This window comes from Poecilia mexicana, unplaced genomic scaffold (assembly GCF_051168715.1).
Source record: "Poecilia mexicana isolate PSO_F unplaced genomic scaffold, ASM5116871v1 scaffold_5, whole genome shotgun sequence".
NCBI classification, from domain to species: domain Eukaryota; kingdom Metazoa; phylum Chordata; class Actinopteri; order Cyprinodontiformes; family Poeciliidae; genus Poecilia; species Poecilia mexicana.
Genome location: NW_028263374.1, coordinates 16,585,320 through 16,603,234, shown reverse-complemented (window position 1 = coordinate 16,603,234; position 17,915 = coordinate 16,585,320). Strand labels below are relative to the sequence as shown.

General features: G+C 39.4%; 1 protein-coding gene and 1 long non-coding RNA gene across 2 annotated transcripts; one reads left to right on the top strand and one right to left on the bottom strand.

Moving 5' to 3' along the window:
- Positions 1–733: 733 nt before the first annotated feature.
- Positions 734–11,776, bottom strand: LOC106914938 (myosin heavy chain, fast skeletal muscle-like). Its single transcript, XM_014982162.2, has 40 exons — positions 11,717–11,776; positions 11,340–11,550; positions 10,292–10,435; positions 10,060–10,216; positions 9,941–9,968; positions 9,748–9,859; positions 9,575–9,667; positions 9,421–9,484; positions 9,234–9,332; positions 9,012–9,115; positions 8,579–8,717; positions 8,381–8,499; positions 8,140–8,289; positions 7,893–8,063; positions 7,490–7,796; positions 7,285–7,358; positions 7,092–7,179; positions 6,893–7,010; positions 6,697–6,820; positions 6,314–6,450; positions 5,970–6,225; positions 5,636–5,878; positions 5,384–5,560; positions 5,149–5,294; positions 4,802–4,892; positions 4,307–4,696; positions 4,106–4,232; positions 3,900–4,018; positions 3,633–3,829; positions 3,365–3,548; positions 3,110–3,275; positions 2,726–2,850; positions 2,336–2,644; positions 2,050–2,253; positions 1,845–1,970; positions 1,584–1,754; positions 1,380–1,484; positions 1,198–1,293; positions 989–1,120; positions 734–885 (listed from the first exon to the last, which is right to left on the bottom strand). The coding sequence occupies exons 2-40, from the start codon at positions 11,541–11,543 to the stop codon at positions 865–867; spliced, it is 5,817 nt and encodes a 1,938-aa protein (XP_014837648.2). The 5' UTR covers positions 11,544–11,550; positions 11,717–11,776; the 3' UTR covers positions 734–864.
- Positions 11,777–12,470: 694 nt separating this feature from the next.
- LOC148159682 (uncharacterized) lies at positions 12,471–14,942 on the top strand. The gene is made up of 3 exons (XR_015762861.1): positions 12,471–13,253; positions 14,258–14,339; positions 14,413–14,942. It is a non-coding gene; the product is annotated as an uncharacterized LOC148159682 (long non-coding RNA).
- The last annotated feature ends 2,973 nt before the right edge of the window (positions 14,943–17,915 follow it).

Here is a 17,915-nt window from a genome sequence, read left to right as displayed (position 1 = left end):
CTATTTTCATTATTTGTATTTGCATCAATGCAAAAGTTTCCTATTCAAAGATGTTTTGGAAACGAAAAATAACCTAATTGGTGATGTTAGCTAACTGGCTCATGTTACAATTATTTGACACTGATGCAATAAGTTAGTCTGTCAGTACAGTAGTTGCTCTGTGTGCTTGAATTGGGTACTAGTAGTCATTGCAGCTGCTGCTTTCTTTAAATGGTGAAGCTGAAGTTATAATTTCAGGTTTCTGTTCTAAAGGTAATAAAATGCTTAAAATAATAATTAAAAGAAATGTGACTTTGGATCATATCTACTGAAATTGGCCTCTGTCTCTTTAAGAATCTTCTACCTCTTCCCACACTCCTTCTTCGGTACGTCATCACAACGATACTTCTCCAAGCTGTCCATTGATGCATGATCCACCAGGTGTCTACTAATTACTCCTGCAGCTAATCTGGTAGAGTTGGGTGGGGGAGGTGGAGCCCGGGTTGCTATGTAGAGCCAGAAGCTCAGCATGAAAGAGTCAACACTCCAGGTACGTTTTTAATGAGGGAATGACAATATAAAGTTAAAAAAAAGTTTTATATAAGAATCCCTTTCAAATTATCCCCAGTGGTTGATAATTATCTTACATTACCTGTTAGCATATGCTAATGTAAAAGCTTTGCAGTTACATGCGTTTGATGTGCTTTGTGTATTTTTAATTTTCTGTGTCAGTGAGGCATAAAGAGACAGAAAATTCATCAAACTCCGCTACTTTTATTGATTTGACAATATTAATGCATGCCTGACATACTAAAGTCGGTGTGTAGCAAGTCACTCATATTGTATGATTCCTTGATACCACATAATGGAGACACGTTTTCTTCATCACTCCTCTGAGTCTTTGGCCTGAAATGGCAGGATAACAGTGATACTCTTCAGTACCGAGTCATCAGTTTTAAAGTCAAAAAGGTACATAAATGAGAGTTATGCTGGAAATTTGCTTTTGTACTTTGCCAATCTCCCGACTCTTGGCCCTCAGCTTGTTGACCTGGGACTCTGCGATGTCAGCGCGCTCCTGAGCCTCCTCCATCTCATGCTGCACCTTCCTGTATCTGGTCAGATGAGCGTTGGCCTGCTCCTCCTGTTCAACAAGGCACCATAAAGTCAACTTCTCTATGCTTAAATATATTTTAAAACAAATAAGTTTAGTTTGCTTACAGCCTCCTCAGCCTGTCGCTTGTAGGATTTCACTTTCAGCTGCAGTTTGTCCACCAGATCCTGCAGTCGAGCAATATTCTTCTTGTCCTCCTCTGTCTGCAGTGCAAAATCAAAGGTTTCTCAGACTATTTTATAATTTATGTTCTGTGTGTGTTATATTTGTTGTGGCCACAGCTATTAACCTGATAGGTCAGCTCCTTCACTCTTCTTTCGTACTTTCGTACTCCCTTGATAGCATCTGCGCTGCGTCTCACTTCAGCATCAACCTCACTCTCCAATTCACGAACCTTAATGAAAGAAAAGTAAAATGATAGTAAACACATAAATACATTGTTGTAACTGAAAAAAAGAGCGAGATCTACGAGGAGTGTTCCCCTTTCACATACTCTAGCTTCCAGTTTCTGGAGCTGCTTCTTTCCTCCCTTCATGGCCAGATTTTCAGCTTCATCCAGACGGTGCTGCAGGTCCTTCACTGTGACCTCCAGGTTCTTCTTCATCCTCTCCAAATGAGCACTGGTGTCCTGCTCCTTCTTCAGCTCTTCTGCCATCATGGCAGCCTGAATTTTTCAGGAGACGGTTTTGTTGAAACATTCACGTTCTGTTATGGAAAGCTGACTTTCGCATAGACAAAAATCAGCAGGACTCACATCAGTGATGGCCTTCTTTGCCTTTTCTTCAGCATTTCTTGCCTCCTGAATGGCATCCTCCACCTCACCTTGGACCTGAATGAAGTCAGCCTCCAGCTTCTTCTTGGTGTTGATAAGGCTGGTATTCTAAACAGTCAATAGTTAAAATGATGTTCAATAATCGTATGTTTGGTAATGTGAAGATGCTGATTTGATTATCAAATACCTGAGAGTGCAGCAGTGTAACACGCTCACTGGCATCCACCAGCTCCTGTTCAGCCACTTTGCGGCTTCTCTCCGTTTGCTCCAGAGCAGCTCTGAGCTCCTCAATCTCAGCAACCATCAGGTTGTTCCTGCGCTCCACCATCGCAACCTGCTCTCTCATGTCATCTTGTCCTCTCAGAGCCTCGTCAAGGTGCAGTTGTGCATCCTTAAAAATAATAAAAACAAATAAGCAGTGTAGTCTGATTAATATTTGGCAAGAACCTCTCCACTTGGTGAAGTTCAAATACCTTAAGCTGTCCCTGAACGTTTCTCAGTTGCTTCTGGGCTTCTGCCGCCTGCCGGTTGGCGTGGCTCAGCTGTATCTCCATCTCATTGAGGTCTCCCTCCATCTTCTTCTTGATTCTCAGGGCGTCGTTCCTGCTCCTGACCTCAGCATCCAGAGTACTCTGCATGGACTCCATCACCCTCTGGCTGTTCCTCTTGATCTGCTCGATCTCTTCATCCTTTTCTGCAAGTTTTCTGTCAATTTCACTTTTGACTTGGGTAAGTTCCAGCTGGACACGGAGAATCTTGGACTCCTCATGCTCCAGGGTGGCCTTACAAAAGAAATTAGCCTGTTAGTAACGATGAGCTCCAATAAACAGTGTATTGTGAAATTAGTTGGGTGAAACCAATACCTCTGCCTCTTCAAGGGAAGTTTGAAGTTCAGTCTTCTCTGTCTCTACAACCTTTTTTGATTTCTCTAGTTCATGAATGGTTTTTCCAGTTTCACTGATTTGCTCAGTCAGATCAGAAATTTCCTCTGCAAACAAAAAACAAATAAAATAGTTTTTTTGCTGAACACTGAACATATTGACTACATGGTACTTTCTGGGATTTCCTAAACAATGGTCTACAATATTACCGAAGTTTAAAAACAGAGCCAAAGGTGTGGAACAACGTATGAATGCATTTCCATGATTGTTCAGATACTGTTCACCTTTTAAATCTGGAACCTTTTATCAATTTCAAGCACTGTCACTAGTTTCATTACTTGACTGAAAATGTAAAGTTGTTCTTACGTTGCAGGTTCTTATTCTCCCTCTTCAGAGTCTCCAGATGGTCCAGAGCTTCTTCATAAGAGTTTTTCATTTTGAACAGCTCAGTACTCATCGAGCGAGCCTCTTTCTGAGCTCCCTCCAGCTCAGCCTGGCTCTCCTCATACTTCTGCTTCCACTCTGCAAGAACCTGAAAACACAAACGGGTCAAATATTTGTTTCCCATTGTTGACTTTGTGTCCCTCAGTAAGAACAGGACTAAAAAGACAACAACAAAACCTTGTCAAAGTTCCTCTGCTTCTTGTCAAGATTTGCAGCCAGAGCATTGGCTCTCTCCACGTCGATCATCAGGTCCTCCACCTCACCCTGCAGCCTCTGCTTGGTCTTTTCCAGAGAGGCACATTTTGCATTCACAGCCTCAATGGACTCCTCTGCATCCTGAAGACGCTGAGCGAGCTTCTTCCTGCAGGAGAGTATGTTTGATTTAAAAATCTTGAAATCCTTTGTAATTTCAAATCGGCATCGTAAGAGTAAAAGTTAGACTTACTTGGCCTCTTCCAGCTCCTCAGTGCGCTGAATGGCATCAGTCTCATACTTGGTTCTCCACTGAGCCACCTCGCTGTTAGCCTTGGACATAGCGCGCTGCAGCTCGGCTTTGGCCTCCTGCTCCTCTTCATACTGCTCTCTGAGCAGATCACAGTCATGACGAGATGACTGGACCGCATGAGCCAGAGCATTCTTGGCCTGAAAAGAGTGAGAGGTGTTTGCGTTCATCTGTTAATTAGTTAAAAAATTGCAGTTTGACGGTGCATACTTTAACTTCTTCTTCAATACGCCTCTTAAATTCTTCAATCTGCTGAGTGAAAGCCTGCTTGCTCCTCGTCAGCTGAGAGATCAAGGCATCTTTCTCCTCCAGCTGTCGGCTGATTTCACCTAATTAAGTGAAACAAACTAACATGTCAACAAAAATATCTGTTGTGAGAAAGTTGCAAATACCAAAATATTGGTCAAAAGTTTTACCATTCTCTGTTTGCAGTCTTGCCCTCTGTAAACCGATGTCATTCAGTTGTCGCATATTTTCTTCATTCTTTGTTTTCACTTCACTCAGTTGATCCTCAAGACTGCGACACATTTTCTCAAGGTTCCCCTTAATTAGAAAAAGGTGCGTTGACTCAAAGTTCATCTTTACAAGTGGAGTTTTTCAGTTCTACTGTAACCAACCTTTGCTTTTGCAATGGACTCCATGTTGCTTGAGAGGTCGTCGATCTCCATCTTGTATTCACTTTTCTCTTTCTCCAGCTTCTGTTTGACTCTCTGGAGGTTATCGATCTGCTCTCCCAGCTCCGCCACGCTGTCGGCCTGCTTCTTACGGAGAGATGCGGCCGTGGCCTCATGCTGCAGGGTGGCCTCTTCAAGGTCACGGCGCAGCTTCTGAAACTCAGCCTCACGCTTCTTGTTCATCTCGATCTGAACAGCAGTCGCTCCACCAGCTTCCTCAAGCCTCTCGCTGATCTCCTCAAGTTCCCTGGAGAGATCGGCCCTCTGCTTCTCCACTTTTGCCCGAGCAGCTCGCTCAGCCTCAATCTCCTCTTCTAGCTCCTCAATTCGGGCCTTGCAGATTTTCAAAGAATCACAAAAGCGTCACTTAGGGCTGAGTGTAATAAAAGAACAATGAATTAATCAAAGCTAGGTTAAAAAAAGACATTTTAAAGCAACCTGAAGTTCTTTTATCTTCTTCTGAAGCTGAACACCAAGCACTTGCTCATCCTCAATTTTGCTGAGAAGCTGACTTGTTTCAAAGTCTTTCCTGCAAAAAGACAAAAATGCAAACAATATAGACATATAATATTTAGGGGGGTTTATGTTGAAAAGTTATTGTTTTGCGTTAAGCAATATGTTACTCTAAGGTAGAACTTTGAATTCATACAACTTCTGATAGCATCAGTTGTCTTGCAACTGAGGGAAAATTTTGTTTCTTTAGGTTGTTGGGTTCACTGGCTTTTGATCGTCTTTGAAGTACACAAAGTATTAAACCAAATATTAACTAATTCAGATTTACTGACTTCTTAATCTTCTCTTCAGACTGCTGCTTGTCATTCTCCAGATCCATTATGGTTTCCTGAGCCAGTTTCAGATCTCCTTCCAGCTTCCTCTTGGCTCGCTCAAGATCCATACGGAGTTTCTTTTCCTGCTCCAGGGAACCTTCAAGCTGGTGCAAAGAGAGAATCAGAAGTCAGTGATCACATGTATTTAAAAAAACAGAACTGTTGTTGACTCAGACAAAGCACTGATGCTTACATCATCCACTTGCTGCTCCAGTTTTGTCTTGGCTTTGGTCAGAGTGTTGACTTTGTCTTCCTCTGCCTGCAGATCATCCAGGGTCTGCTGATGGGCCTCTTGGAGGGCTTTTTTCTCCTTTGTCAGTTTAGCAATGGTCTCATCTTGAGAAGCCATTTCCTCAACCAGGTTTTTAACCTGCACTGACAAATAAATTGCTTTAGTAATTTGGTCAAATTGCATTTAACAGGAATGTGATTCATAAACTCAAACCTTGTTTTCCGTGGCATGTTTCTCCTTTTCCACTTTGGCCAGAGTCAGCTCCAAGTCATCGATGTCCTTCTTCAACTCAGAGCATTCGTCCTCGAGTTTTCTCTTCTTTGCTGTCAGCTCAGCATTGATCTCTTCCTCATCCTCCAGTCTCTCGTTGGTCTCTTTGAGTTTGGCTTCAAGCTGGATTTTTGCTTTAATTAGTTGCTCGCATCTTTCCTCCGCATCAGCCAGGTTTTCACCTTCCTAAAAGCCAACAAGAGTCGTTTAGTTAATCAAATTAGTGGATGAATATGTGATCATTATTAGGCAAACCTAGGGAAATAATGACACTTACAGACTGTACTTGTAATAATAAATCATTCTTCTCCTGAAGAAGAGAAACCATCTTCTCCTCCAGTTCTTTCTTCTTAGCCAAAGCCTTTGTCAGGTCTTCTTTGGTCTTGGCAAAGTCTTCTTTCATTTGGGCCATCTCCTTCTCCGTCTCTGCACTCTTCAGCAGAGGTTTGATCTTGAAGTACAGCTTCATCCATGGCCAAGTTTTGACGTTCATGAATGCACGGATGTTGTACTGGATGGTGAAAATGGCATCTCTGAAGAATTAAAACAGATATTTACCTCAAGTCTTGAATTAGGCCTTTTAAAAATCTTGAAATGCTCTGCAAAGAAATAGATAATTACCGCCTCTCCATCATCTTGACAAATTCGCGCCTCATGAGGAATCCTCTACAGAGAGCCTGAGTCATTGTGACCAAGATTGCAAGTTTTTCATCTCGCATCTCCTCTAAGAGACCAAGCAGACCAGCTTTGAAAAACACCTGAAATGACATTAACACATTACAATCCCAGAAAAGCAACACTACTTCCTTCTTGCACCAACGTTTGTTGTGAAGTATTGTTTGATGCTTATAACTATTTTTTTTCTTGCAGAACAATAACTCACAGCATTCAGTTGTGCTGGACTTTTCTGAATCAGATAATATAACAGAGTTGTTTTTCAATGAATTAGAGTTGTTGTCCTGAATTGGCCAATTAGACATAAATTCAGATGAGTCCAAGTTTACCTTGGTGTGTCCAAACTTGTACTGAGTGTGATCAACATCAATAGAGCCCAAGAGTTTCTCAGAAGCCTTCTTGTTGTCAATGAACTGTCCTTCAGGGATGACACTGGCATTCAACACTTTGTATCTGATAAAAGGTAGAAATATTGTTGTTATTTATCTGTAAATTATGCGATGAATTTGTAAATCCAATAGTCACCTCTGCTTGAAGTCACCATAGAGGATCCTGCTGGGGAAACCTTTCCTGCAGATCCTGATACCCTCCAGCACGCCATTACACCTCAGCTGGTGGATGACCAGATGGTTCTCCATCAGACCTGAAATGCACATAAAATTAGTCTCATCCTCTGTCTCACATGTTTGGATTATGTCAAACTCCAAATGGGGATTGAGCTCACCAGGAGTCTTTGATTCATTTGGAATCAAGCAGCGCACAAAATGTGGATGAGTGCTCCTCAAGTTGGTCATCAGCTTGCCCAAATTCTCCTGGAAAATGTTGAAATCCAAATGTGTATATTTTAAATTGATATTTCATTGCTTATCAACATTTTAATTGCAAGTTGTAGCAACATGTAGTATAGTAAGTTTTACCCTGAACAAAGCTGACACCGTCTGAAACGACCCACCCTTCTTCTTGCCACCTTTTTTTCCACCACCACCCTCAGCTGTAACATATAAAAAATATAGTAGGTTTAATATGGTGAAATTAGATGATTTCTTATACTTCATGAAACTATTATGTGGTTGCTTTAAACACAACAAACTCAACAGAGTTACCTAAGAATATATTTCTTACCATCTGCCGCCGCATGAGATGCATACAGGTGAGCCAGAAGCTTGCAAGAAGACTTCTGGTAAAGCTGGACTACAGTGTCATTCAGAGGATCCTTGTTCTTTTCCAGCCAGCCAACAACATTGTAGTCCACAGTGCCAGCATAGTGCACCAAAGAGAAATGAGCCTCAGGTTTGCCTTTGACTGGTTTTGGTTTCTGGAAGGGAGCACTTTTTCCCAGATGTTGGTCATACAGTTTGCTCTTGAAGGTCATGTCTGTTGCCTTGGGAACAATACACTCCTCTTCAAGCATGGAGAAGATGCCTAGAGGCTGTCAGGATGGAAACATGCAATTAAAATCAAGACATCTTGAGGCATCAAAATGATTCTCTGTGTTGGTCAGTAAGTGTCTGAGCTTGTTGCTGACCTTCTCAATGAGCTCAATGCACGCAGCCAAGTCCATGCCAAAGTCAATGAACTCCCATTCAATTCCCTCCTTCTTGTACTCTTCTTGCTCCAGGACGAACATGTGATGGTTGAAGAACTGTTGCAGTTTTTCATTGGTGAAGTTGATGCACAACTGTTCCAAGCTGTTAAACTGTTGGAAGACAGACTCTGTTAGATGTTTACCGTGCTGGTTCACTGATTTAAAGGTTAATCCCAATATTACTGACATCAAAGATTTCAAAACCAGCGATGTCCAAGACACCGATGAAGAAGCTCCTTGGCTGCCTGGTGTCCAACATCTCGTTGATTCTGACGACCATCCACAAGAACATCTTCTCATAGACAGACTTGCAGAGAGCACTCACTGCATTGTTGACCTGAATTTAGGCATAATATGCATCACATTAACTTAGATCAACTTATCAAACTTTGGCAATCATTAATTTGTAGATGGTCTGAATTGATCACCTGGGGAACAGTTTGACCTTTGGTCACAAACTCATTCCCGACCTTCACTCGGGGGTAACACAAAGCTTTGAGCAAATCAGCAGAGTTCAGACCCATGAGGTAGGCGATTTTATCGGCCACTAAAAGAAAAAAAAAAATCTCAGCCCTTCTTCGAAACAAAATCTGGAAGACATTGAAACTTCATTGTTTGTTTTATACCCTCGGTGCCATCAGGTTCAGCCTGCTCTTCCCGCTGCTTCTGCTTGAACTTCATGTTTCCATGATGCATCACAGCTCCCGTTAGCTTGTAAATGTTAGCTTTCTCTTCTGCAGTGAAACCCAGGATGTCGATGGCAGTCTGTGAAAAATTAGGTTTAAAAAGAAGTTTGTAGCACTGAGTATAATGTTAAAGGATATATTGGCTACACAGGAAAGCGATAAGGCAGCTTTAAAGCTTGAAGATTAAGAACCTGTTGACAGTCTGTCAAAACAGAGAGAGAGACATTGTCTATTTTTGTTCATCGAGTTTAGCAAAACGGTTCCAGACCAATTGTCATTTAGAAGAAAATATGAAATATTAGAAGAAAATATGCCTTTGCCGTATCACCGAACCCCAGGCAGCTATAATGAAATATATTTGAAAATGTCTTACATCAGTGGCAATGAATTCTTCAATGTCATCGATACTCTTCACACTGATTTCACCCTGACTGACCATGGGATAGTCGTAGGGATTAGTGGTAATCAGGAGAGCCTCTAAAAAAACAAAGTAAATCTCCGTAAATATCTAAACTAATTATGAAACTTATTCAAATAGCTTGTGGTAAGATATTGTTAACTTGTGGAATAACTGCAGTATTCATTTGTTTCTAACCTATTAGCTCGGGTTTGTGGCCCGTTGTGAGCTGATAGAAGATGTGGTAGCTCCTCTCAGCAGACAGCTGGAATGTCACTCGAGATTTCTCCAGCAGATCTGTGTGGATTCACATTATCAATTTAAAAAATAAATATTTTTAACTATAAATTAAAAGTGTAAAAAAAACTTAAATAGAAAGTTTTACATGTTTCAATATCAGCTGAAGCCAGCTTTCCAGTTGAGCCAAAGTGGATTCTGATGAATTTTCCCTGTGTGGAAACAGGAAAGTGTTTTATTTAAAACGCTGACACCAATTGCTGTCACCAAAGTAATAAGACGGAGTTTCAAGTTGAACTCACAAAACGGGAAGAGTTGTCATTCCTCACAGTCTTGGCATTTCCATAAGCCTCCAACAGTGGGTTGGCTGCAATGATCTGATCTTCCAGTGATCCCTGGAGGCGACATTCATCTCATTAGCTGAACAGTTCATTGTTTGTGTATTTGTATCATTTTGTTTTGCAATGTCACTGACCTGCATTTTTCCAGGAACTGGCTCAGATTTCTTTCCACCAGCTACTGCGATTGTCGCAAAGTACTGGATGACACGTTTGGTGTTCACAGTCTTTCCTGCACCAGATTCTCCACTGGTTTGAAGATGCACATTTTAATTAGAAAAATAGTGATGCAGTTAATAATGAAAATACCTCAAAATACTTGGCACTTACGTGATCAGGATAGACTGGTTTTCTCTGTCTGTAAGATGGAAAATGATGCACAAATGTCAGATGTGGATGTTTGAGGTGAGACTGTTGTATTTATGTATTGATTATAGAAAGTGTGGTACCTTGGAGCATGAACTGATAGGCATTATCAGAGATGGAGAAAATGTGGGGAGGAGCCTCAATTCTCTTCTTCCCCCTGTATGCTGCAACAACCATTGCATCGTACACTGGCAGCCACTTGTAGGGGTTCACAGTGACGCAGAACAACCCAGAGTAGGTCTGCGGGGTCACAGAGGATCATTCATGATGCATGTTTTCTTGAAATCACTGTCTGTTTCTTCTACGAAAACTTACGTAGATCATCCATGCTGCATATCGCTCTTTGAGGTTATACAGCACAGCGGGTTCGTTGAGGTGGGTCATCATGGCCATGTCCTCAATCTTGTCGAACTTTGGAGGGTTCATGGGGAAGATTTCATCTTCCTTCACGGTGATACTCTGATGTAGTGTTCAACAAACACAAACGTAGACAGAATAGCTGTGTTTACTGAGCTCTACTAAATTTTTGGCTTGTACTTCTCATTAACCTTAATGGCAATCCGAAGTGGAGCATTTTGGAAAATGCCAGGTCGCTTTCCTTTAGGACTCTAGTTGGCATCGCTCATAAATTAATGCATAGTCCAGTAAACAATGTTATTCTTGTAAAACGCCTAACAAAAAAGGTGTGTTTGTTCAACCAAGTCAATGTTTAGTAGGCCAGAACAGCTTGATCTTGGCTTATGTATTTTCAGATTGCATGTCCAGTGTGGCAGAATCAGAAAATGACTGCCTGGTTACTCTATATTTAAATCTAAATGTGTTTGTGTCTTTTTTCTGTGATTACCCCTTTCAATATTTCAGCATGGAAAAGAATGATCAACTCTTTGACATCAACCCACTGTAAAATCTTGTTTTACCTCATAACTAGTTTAGGGAGTAGTTGGGTAAAATATTTACCAATTTCAGACTTTATGAAGAAGTTTCAGATTTGATTAAAAGATTGAAGAATTTATTTTTGACCCTTCTTTGTCACTTGTAGTGTAATGACTGTATTTAGTACATAATTGATCCTTTCTTTGCCACCTTCACCAAAGTCTAACAAAGAGCGATTCGGACATTAAGGCAAACAATTCATCTGAGCTATTTAAAGCTGGACCCAGGGTGTGCATACAACCGGCAGCCACTTAAAATCTAAAAAAAATCTTAGTCTGATGATCAACCAATTCAGGTAAATATACTTTTTTTTTGTTACTCAAGTTCAAATAAATTCTTTCAAAGATAAAAAAAATAAATAAATAAAACATATCGGACAAGCGGATGGAAAGTGAAGGAGTTGTTTTTATCTTCGGTGCTGCATCCTCACCTTCCCAGTGAGAGTCTCCACGGTGGCTTTGCCACCCTCTCTCTTTACCAGTTTCCCCTTCAAGTACATCTCAGAGGGCTCAGACACAAAGTATGCTGATTTGGCATCAAAGGGAATGTTCTGAGCTTCAAGACGCTCTTTTTCTGGCTTGCGGAGGTATATGGCCGCCTGGCCAAAACACTCCATCTCCGCATCCCCACTCATGGTTCCGCTGTAAAAACATAACCCAAAAACATGTCCAAGGAAATACATTTAATAAAAATTAATCCACTCCCCCAAAAATAAAGAAATGTATACGTATATACATTTTATCTCACCATTATTAAAAATATAAGGGTCACACAAGTGGTCAAAATGTGTAAATCTTAGCTTCATACCTTGCAGTACACCAGTTGAGCAGAAACTGTTGTAGTAGATGTTAAAACAGAGGTCTAAAAACAAGACAGATGAATTATATTTATTGATGCTACTTGTTGAGTTTGTAGTATTTACTTTTAAAATAAGAAGCGGTCAAATTTTAATTGACCTAAGCTTTTATATAAATTGTACCATTTTTAAAGTCAGATTTGTTATTAAATAATGTAGTAATATCTTGAGTAACTTACCTTTGCAGAGAGGCTCTCAAGGGTCCTGTTTGCTGCTCCTTTTATATTGCCTGATGGGAGTCTGTCACATGTTTGTTGCTGTATTTGGTCATGTCGCCTGTCATTACACTTTTGCAGAAGTGCCTGTATCTATTGTGCCAAAAGGGTTTATGGTCGTTGCATGCCATTCATCCCAGACAATAGATAGATATCCATAAACGCCCCAATAAAAAGAATACATTTGTTTTTGCCTATGGGATTCCTGAGAAATCCCTATAAGTCACATATCTGATTCAAGTTTTGTTTCCTCTGACTCTTGTCAAGAAATGCTGTGAGAAAATCATTTTTTTTTAAATGGTGCGCTTATTTAGGTTGTATATCATGCAATGTGCAAGTTTACTCTTTCTGTGTCAAACCATGTATATGAATAAACTTACAGATGTTGGTTAAAGTCATGTGAAGTTGAATCAGAATTGCAGAAATGCCAAAGGTGTGACTAAAACATCTTTTCAATGTCCTCTGGCACAAAAGCTGTCCTCTGCTATTTTTCTGTGAGGCTTTAAAAAGTCATCAATATCAAGTTTCAGAGTCCTTACAGGTCAGAAATGATAAAAAAATAAAATGAGTGCCACTGGGCTTTGAAGAAAAGTAGGGATTGCCAAAGGGATTACTTTACACAACAGTGCCAACAGCTGCTCTTATTCTTCTTCTGAAGGGATACACAAGGGAGGCTGAGACAATCGCTAAATGTAGAGCAGGAGAGGGATGGATTACTGCTATTCTTCCTTGTGATTTTATAAATGACCCCACAATGACAGATGTTTGTATCAAAACATGTTGAAAACATTAATCTCTATTGTTTGTTTTGCTTGACGAAGAATCTACTAAAAACCAACAATTTTTTACCAGAGACTTCCGACATAGGTGGCAAGTTTTGTAAATGTGGGTTAAGGAGCTTGTAGGCACTGTTTGCCTGGAAAGATTATCAAGTTACATTGTTAAAATGAAAAGAAATTCTAAAGTGGTTACCTAGAAGATATTATAGACCTCTGTATTCAGTGAAGATAAATGACATTGAAGTCTTCTGTCTTATAAGGAAAGATTTCAAATATAGCACCTAGGTTGTGTGGATGCTCAAGGAAAATACCACATGCTCAAGGGACATATTGTGTTTTATGTAGGTGTGTCAGCTTCTGTGTTTGCCAAAGAGCAACAGCTGGGATCAGGATAACAAACCAAGGTGAGTCCTGAGTAACATTCCAGTCTATTGAGTGGGAACAAAGAGCACGGATATACACTTGCACAAAAAGCAGCATCGTTTTTCAAATTTGTAAGTACTTTTTGGTCCATTTAAGTGACATTTGTTAGGAAATTTTGTCTGTAATCTGTATTTATTATTGCACTTTCTGTAGTACTGGAGGTTTGAGATGTGAAGTTAAGACTTGAAGAGGTGGAGATGCACATGAATATGAAAATTACCTTAAAGTTGCATGTTTGAACAATTTGAATTGTACCTAAAGAAGATTAAACTTTTACCAAATCTTTTCAACATCCATGTGTGTTGTTTTTAACTTGTGCAACTTTAGAGCCAGGTTCTGAGTCACAGTCCTGACTGGCTTCTGAACATATTTATCTTTTTATTTTTGCAACTTTCAAACAAACTTGTTTTTTTTTTTTTCTTTGTTTACAACCTTTGTAAATTATATCTTTTAATGCATGCTTTTAAAAATCTGTGCCCGAATATGGGTGGAGACCTCCACGTAAAGGTAGCATCTATCCAGACAATATGTGAGTTTGAATGTATATCTTGTTACTTGAATGTCTTGTATATGATAAATATGATTAGAGATGGTGAGAAGTTTCCTTTTAAAAGCTAATGGCATCACTTAGTGGATGAAGTTCATCTTTATCGTAAGACTAAAACTATTTTCAGATTCTTAGGAAGTTCACAAAAAATTAGTTTTTACAACACAACAAACTTTGCATGTTGTGTTTGCTGTTTTTAAATTTGTTTCTGTTTGGAGATTTCTCTGCACCACCACATTAAGTTCATGTGCTATCAGACCCTGCTGGTGTTAACTACTATCACGTGTGAGTGCTTAGCCATGTCGACGGCTGGGGTCACTGGCTCCTTATAAACACCAGAGGGAGCCTCAGGTTGCAGAGGTGCAAATGTGCTGCTTATGTTACCAGCCTCTCTATCATTATCATCACCACCATCCTCATCATTAACATTACATGGTATCACGACCTGTTGCCAACACTGAATATTAAATTATCTGTCTCAACAGCCTTGTTTTGGAGATGTAATGATTTTTCTTTTTGTTGATTTAGGAAGGAACCTTTTAATGATCCCACCATGCTTTGGTCACAGCGCAGAAGAACTCTGGAGAATCCATGATCCTTCTGAAATATGGTATTGCACATTCATCCTGCCATTTGTAAACTATAACAATTCACTCATACTTCATAATTTTTCAATTCCACAGGAAGTGCAACATGGTGAAAATAATAAGCACCTCAGGCAGAGAAAAGAGGAAGCCCTGCAAAAATGAGAGGTGAAAAACTTTGTTTTAATGAATTTTATAATGTTATTTCACAATAAAGCAGTAACTAATAAAAGCAGGAGAAAAATACAAACCTTTTTAACCATTTACATTAACATTACCATGGATGGCTGGATGAATGAATGGACGGAAACATCATTAAGCACAAGCCAAGTATGAATTTTCAACAAAAAAGATACAAGATATGGATTGTAAATGTGTTTCTGGAAAAATAGCAAAAGATACATTTTCATTACTTTACTCCTCTTGGATTAAGATTTGAATGTCACTGTATCCTGTGACTGCAGATAACTGGATATTTTGGCAATATAATGCATTTATTCTCTAGGGGAACATCCGTCCACATTTGTGCCAGCCTAATATGCAAGGTTGGCACCAGCCTATCAAAAGGCAACACACAGATTCACATGACAAATAAACATGCACATACTTGCAATCAATCAAAAGAAGAATTTAGAGAAACCAATTAACCTAGTAGCTATGTTGTGTGACTCCAAGGGAGAAGCCACAGTTTCTCCAGGTATTGTGGGACTACACCATTTTGTTTGTTTGTTTTTTCACCCTTATAAGATATGTCCCAAGTTCTGAAATCCTACATTGTATTACAGTAATAAAAGTATTTTTTTTTCTCACCTTTCTGGTAGGGAAGCTAATACATATGTAGGGTTTTCTACTTCACAAAGAAATAAGTAACATAAACAAACCCCTGTTGATCAGGGTTGCATAAGTAAAGACTTGCACACAGGAGGATTAACAAGTAATGCAAAAAAAAGAAGATTGCTTCTAAACAAGCAGCTCCAACAGTTGAGTGCAAAAGTTACCACTTGCATACAGGTGCAGAGGTTTGACCACTAGTTTAGGGAGGCCTGCAGGACTTTATCTTTACATTCCTGATTTTAATGGCGACAAACAATCAAACTTTGTAAGAGAAGTCAACAAAACATGTATATATAAATACATCACCCTAGTTATTCGACATGCCATGGCATCAGGAATCCATCCATCCATTATCTGTACTCACTTGTCCCTGCTGGGTTGTGGGGGGCAGCTGTCTATTTTTAGCAGTCGTTGGGCTAGAGGAGGGACACCCTCTTTGGATAGGTGGGAAGTCCTTCACAACAAACAGACATACAGGACAAACTAACCATGAAAGCAAACGCCCATAACCTAATATGCATATTTTCATATTGTTGGAGGAAATCGGAAAGGCCCAGAGACAACTGGACCTGATGGGAGAACATAAACAGTCCATACAAAATCACAGGAGCTTCATACTGCAATACAACCAATCTGTAATAAATGCCGACATGCCTGCATCAGTGCAAAAACTATAGCCTGCAGTTTGTAAAGTTACACAGTCAAGTATTGACAGCAGTAATTGTATTATTGTTATCTAGCCCGTCATAAGAGAAAAAAATGGAGATTAATTTTTCAAAGCCATATTTTTTTTAGCTTGCTAACTAAATGTTTGGCATAAACTAAATATATAGCTTGCTAATTAAATATTTAGTTTTAAACTGTGACATCTATAAACAAATAACATGATGAAAATATGACTTTGAAAAATGAACTCCCATTTTTTTCTGTTATGACTGGCTAAATAACAATAATGCACTTAATTCTTGACTTTCTTTGACTTTGTAACTTTACAAACGACAGTCATATCAAACTTGGCAGCTAGAGCTTAAGAAAAAACAGACAATGCCTAAACATACACAACTTACCTGATCTTCAGTTTGTTTGCAGTAAAAAATGCATGTCATAAACCATACCCAGTTTTATCCTTCCTTTCCCTAGTTGCTCACTATTTTAACTTTGGTCAAAACAAATGTGCATGCACAGCAGAAAGTGTTGATGACACGTTCTCAGAGATGTATTATTTATCACACACAAGGGAATAATCATTCCTCAAGAATTTAATGAACAGTATTTGCCTCTCAGATGTGTTGACAACATTGACCAGAAGCCAACAGGTGGTTCATTATATAAACAAGTAGTTAATTCGTTGAATTTCTTCATCTAAGTAGTCTACAGTCTGTCCTTCCCAATTCTTTTCGATTTCACAAATGCACATTTAAGCAGTTTACAGAACTAAATATGGGATATTTACATTTAAAACTGCAGCAATTAAATGGATTGCTTAGTATGACTGACATTATTGTACTAGTGCAACAAATACACATGCATCCAAACTATAAAAAAGACCAACCGTCAGTGTCACAATATAGCACAATGTAACTGCATTCACTATGCGCATTTAGGATCTAAGCTACAGAGAAACAAACACAGCAACTGTCTTGCGATGGAGTGTACTTACCAGGATTCAGAACCCAGGTCAGCTGAACCAAATGAGCTGATGACTAAATCACAATACATGTATAAAAGAATATGGACCTTCCCAGAGCAGGACTGATGCAACAAGATGCTGAACACTATCTCACATGCAACAGCGGTGTTCTAAGCATTTGTCGGCCATTGCAGTAGTAAGAGCTTGGGCATTTGTCTGTGAGAAGCTATATTTGCTTTAGGTCCTAATAAGACTGTAAAAGAAGGCCAAACATATCAAATGTTATTTTTTGTTGCAACCTAATCATACCTCTAGAGAACTGCTTTATAACACAGCAGATCTTCTCCAAGTATAATGCACCATAATGGGATCTTAAAATAGCTTTAAGTAAACTCCTCATCCCTGGGCTTAAGAGCTGCTTTGAACAGAGTCACTGCCAAATATTCGGTTGCGGAAAGAATTATTCATGTGAAGATGAAATATCTAGTATCTGTGTATGTTAAAAGTAATGGTAATAATGTTATATTCCTTTAATTTAAAAATCGTTATTTATCTCAGCAACACAGGGTTTACGAATAATTTCTTCTTTGAACACTAAGTAAAGATCTTAAGAGATGCACAGGCTTCCCTCCCAGTCTCAGTTGCTGCTAGGTTAAGTATGGAGAGCCCTAATCCTCTCCTCCCTGCCTGAGATTTTCCAGTCAAAGGCTTTTAATGGTGCCATGAACTCATTCTAAGACCAGAGGGGATAAAGCCTTTAAGGCTGTACCCCCAGACTGTGCTTTGATACTCTTGATACTAGCAGCTGACACATTTGTTCAGATTGGCTTTCAATCTGTTTTATTTGATTTAGTATCACACATGTCCTGTTTTATATCTCCTTTTGATTTATCTTCTGTGTTTTTATATCTTATATTTTGTAAAGCACTTTGTGGCTTCTGACCTGTAAAAGATGCTGTATAAATAAAGTTTACTGACTTACTTATTTACGATCTGGGGTTTCAGTTAATAATTGTTTTGGCATTACATCGGATAGGGTAACACCACTGGTGATGGAGAGCTGTAGAGGACATCTGAGATCATGTATCTGGAGAAGGATAAGTGACCCTAAAAGGAGGGGTGTTCCTCCCTGACCGCC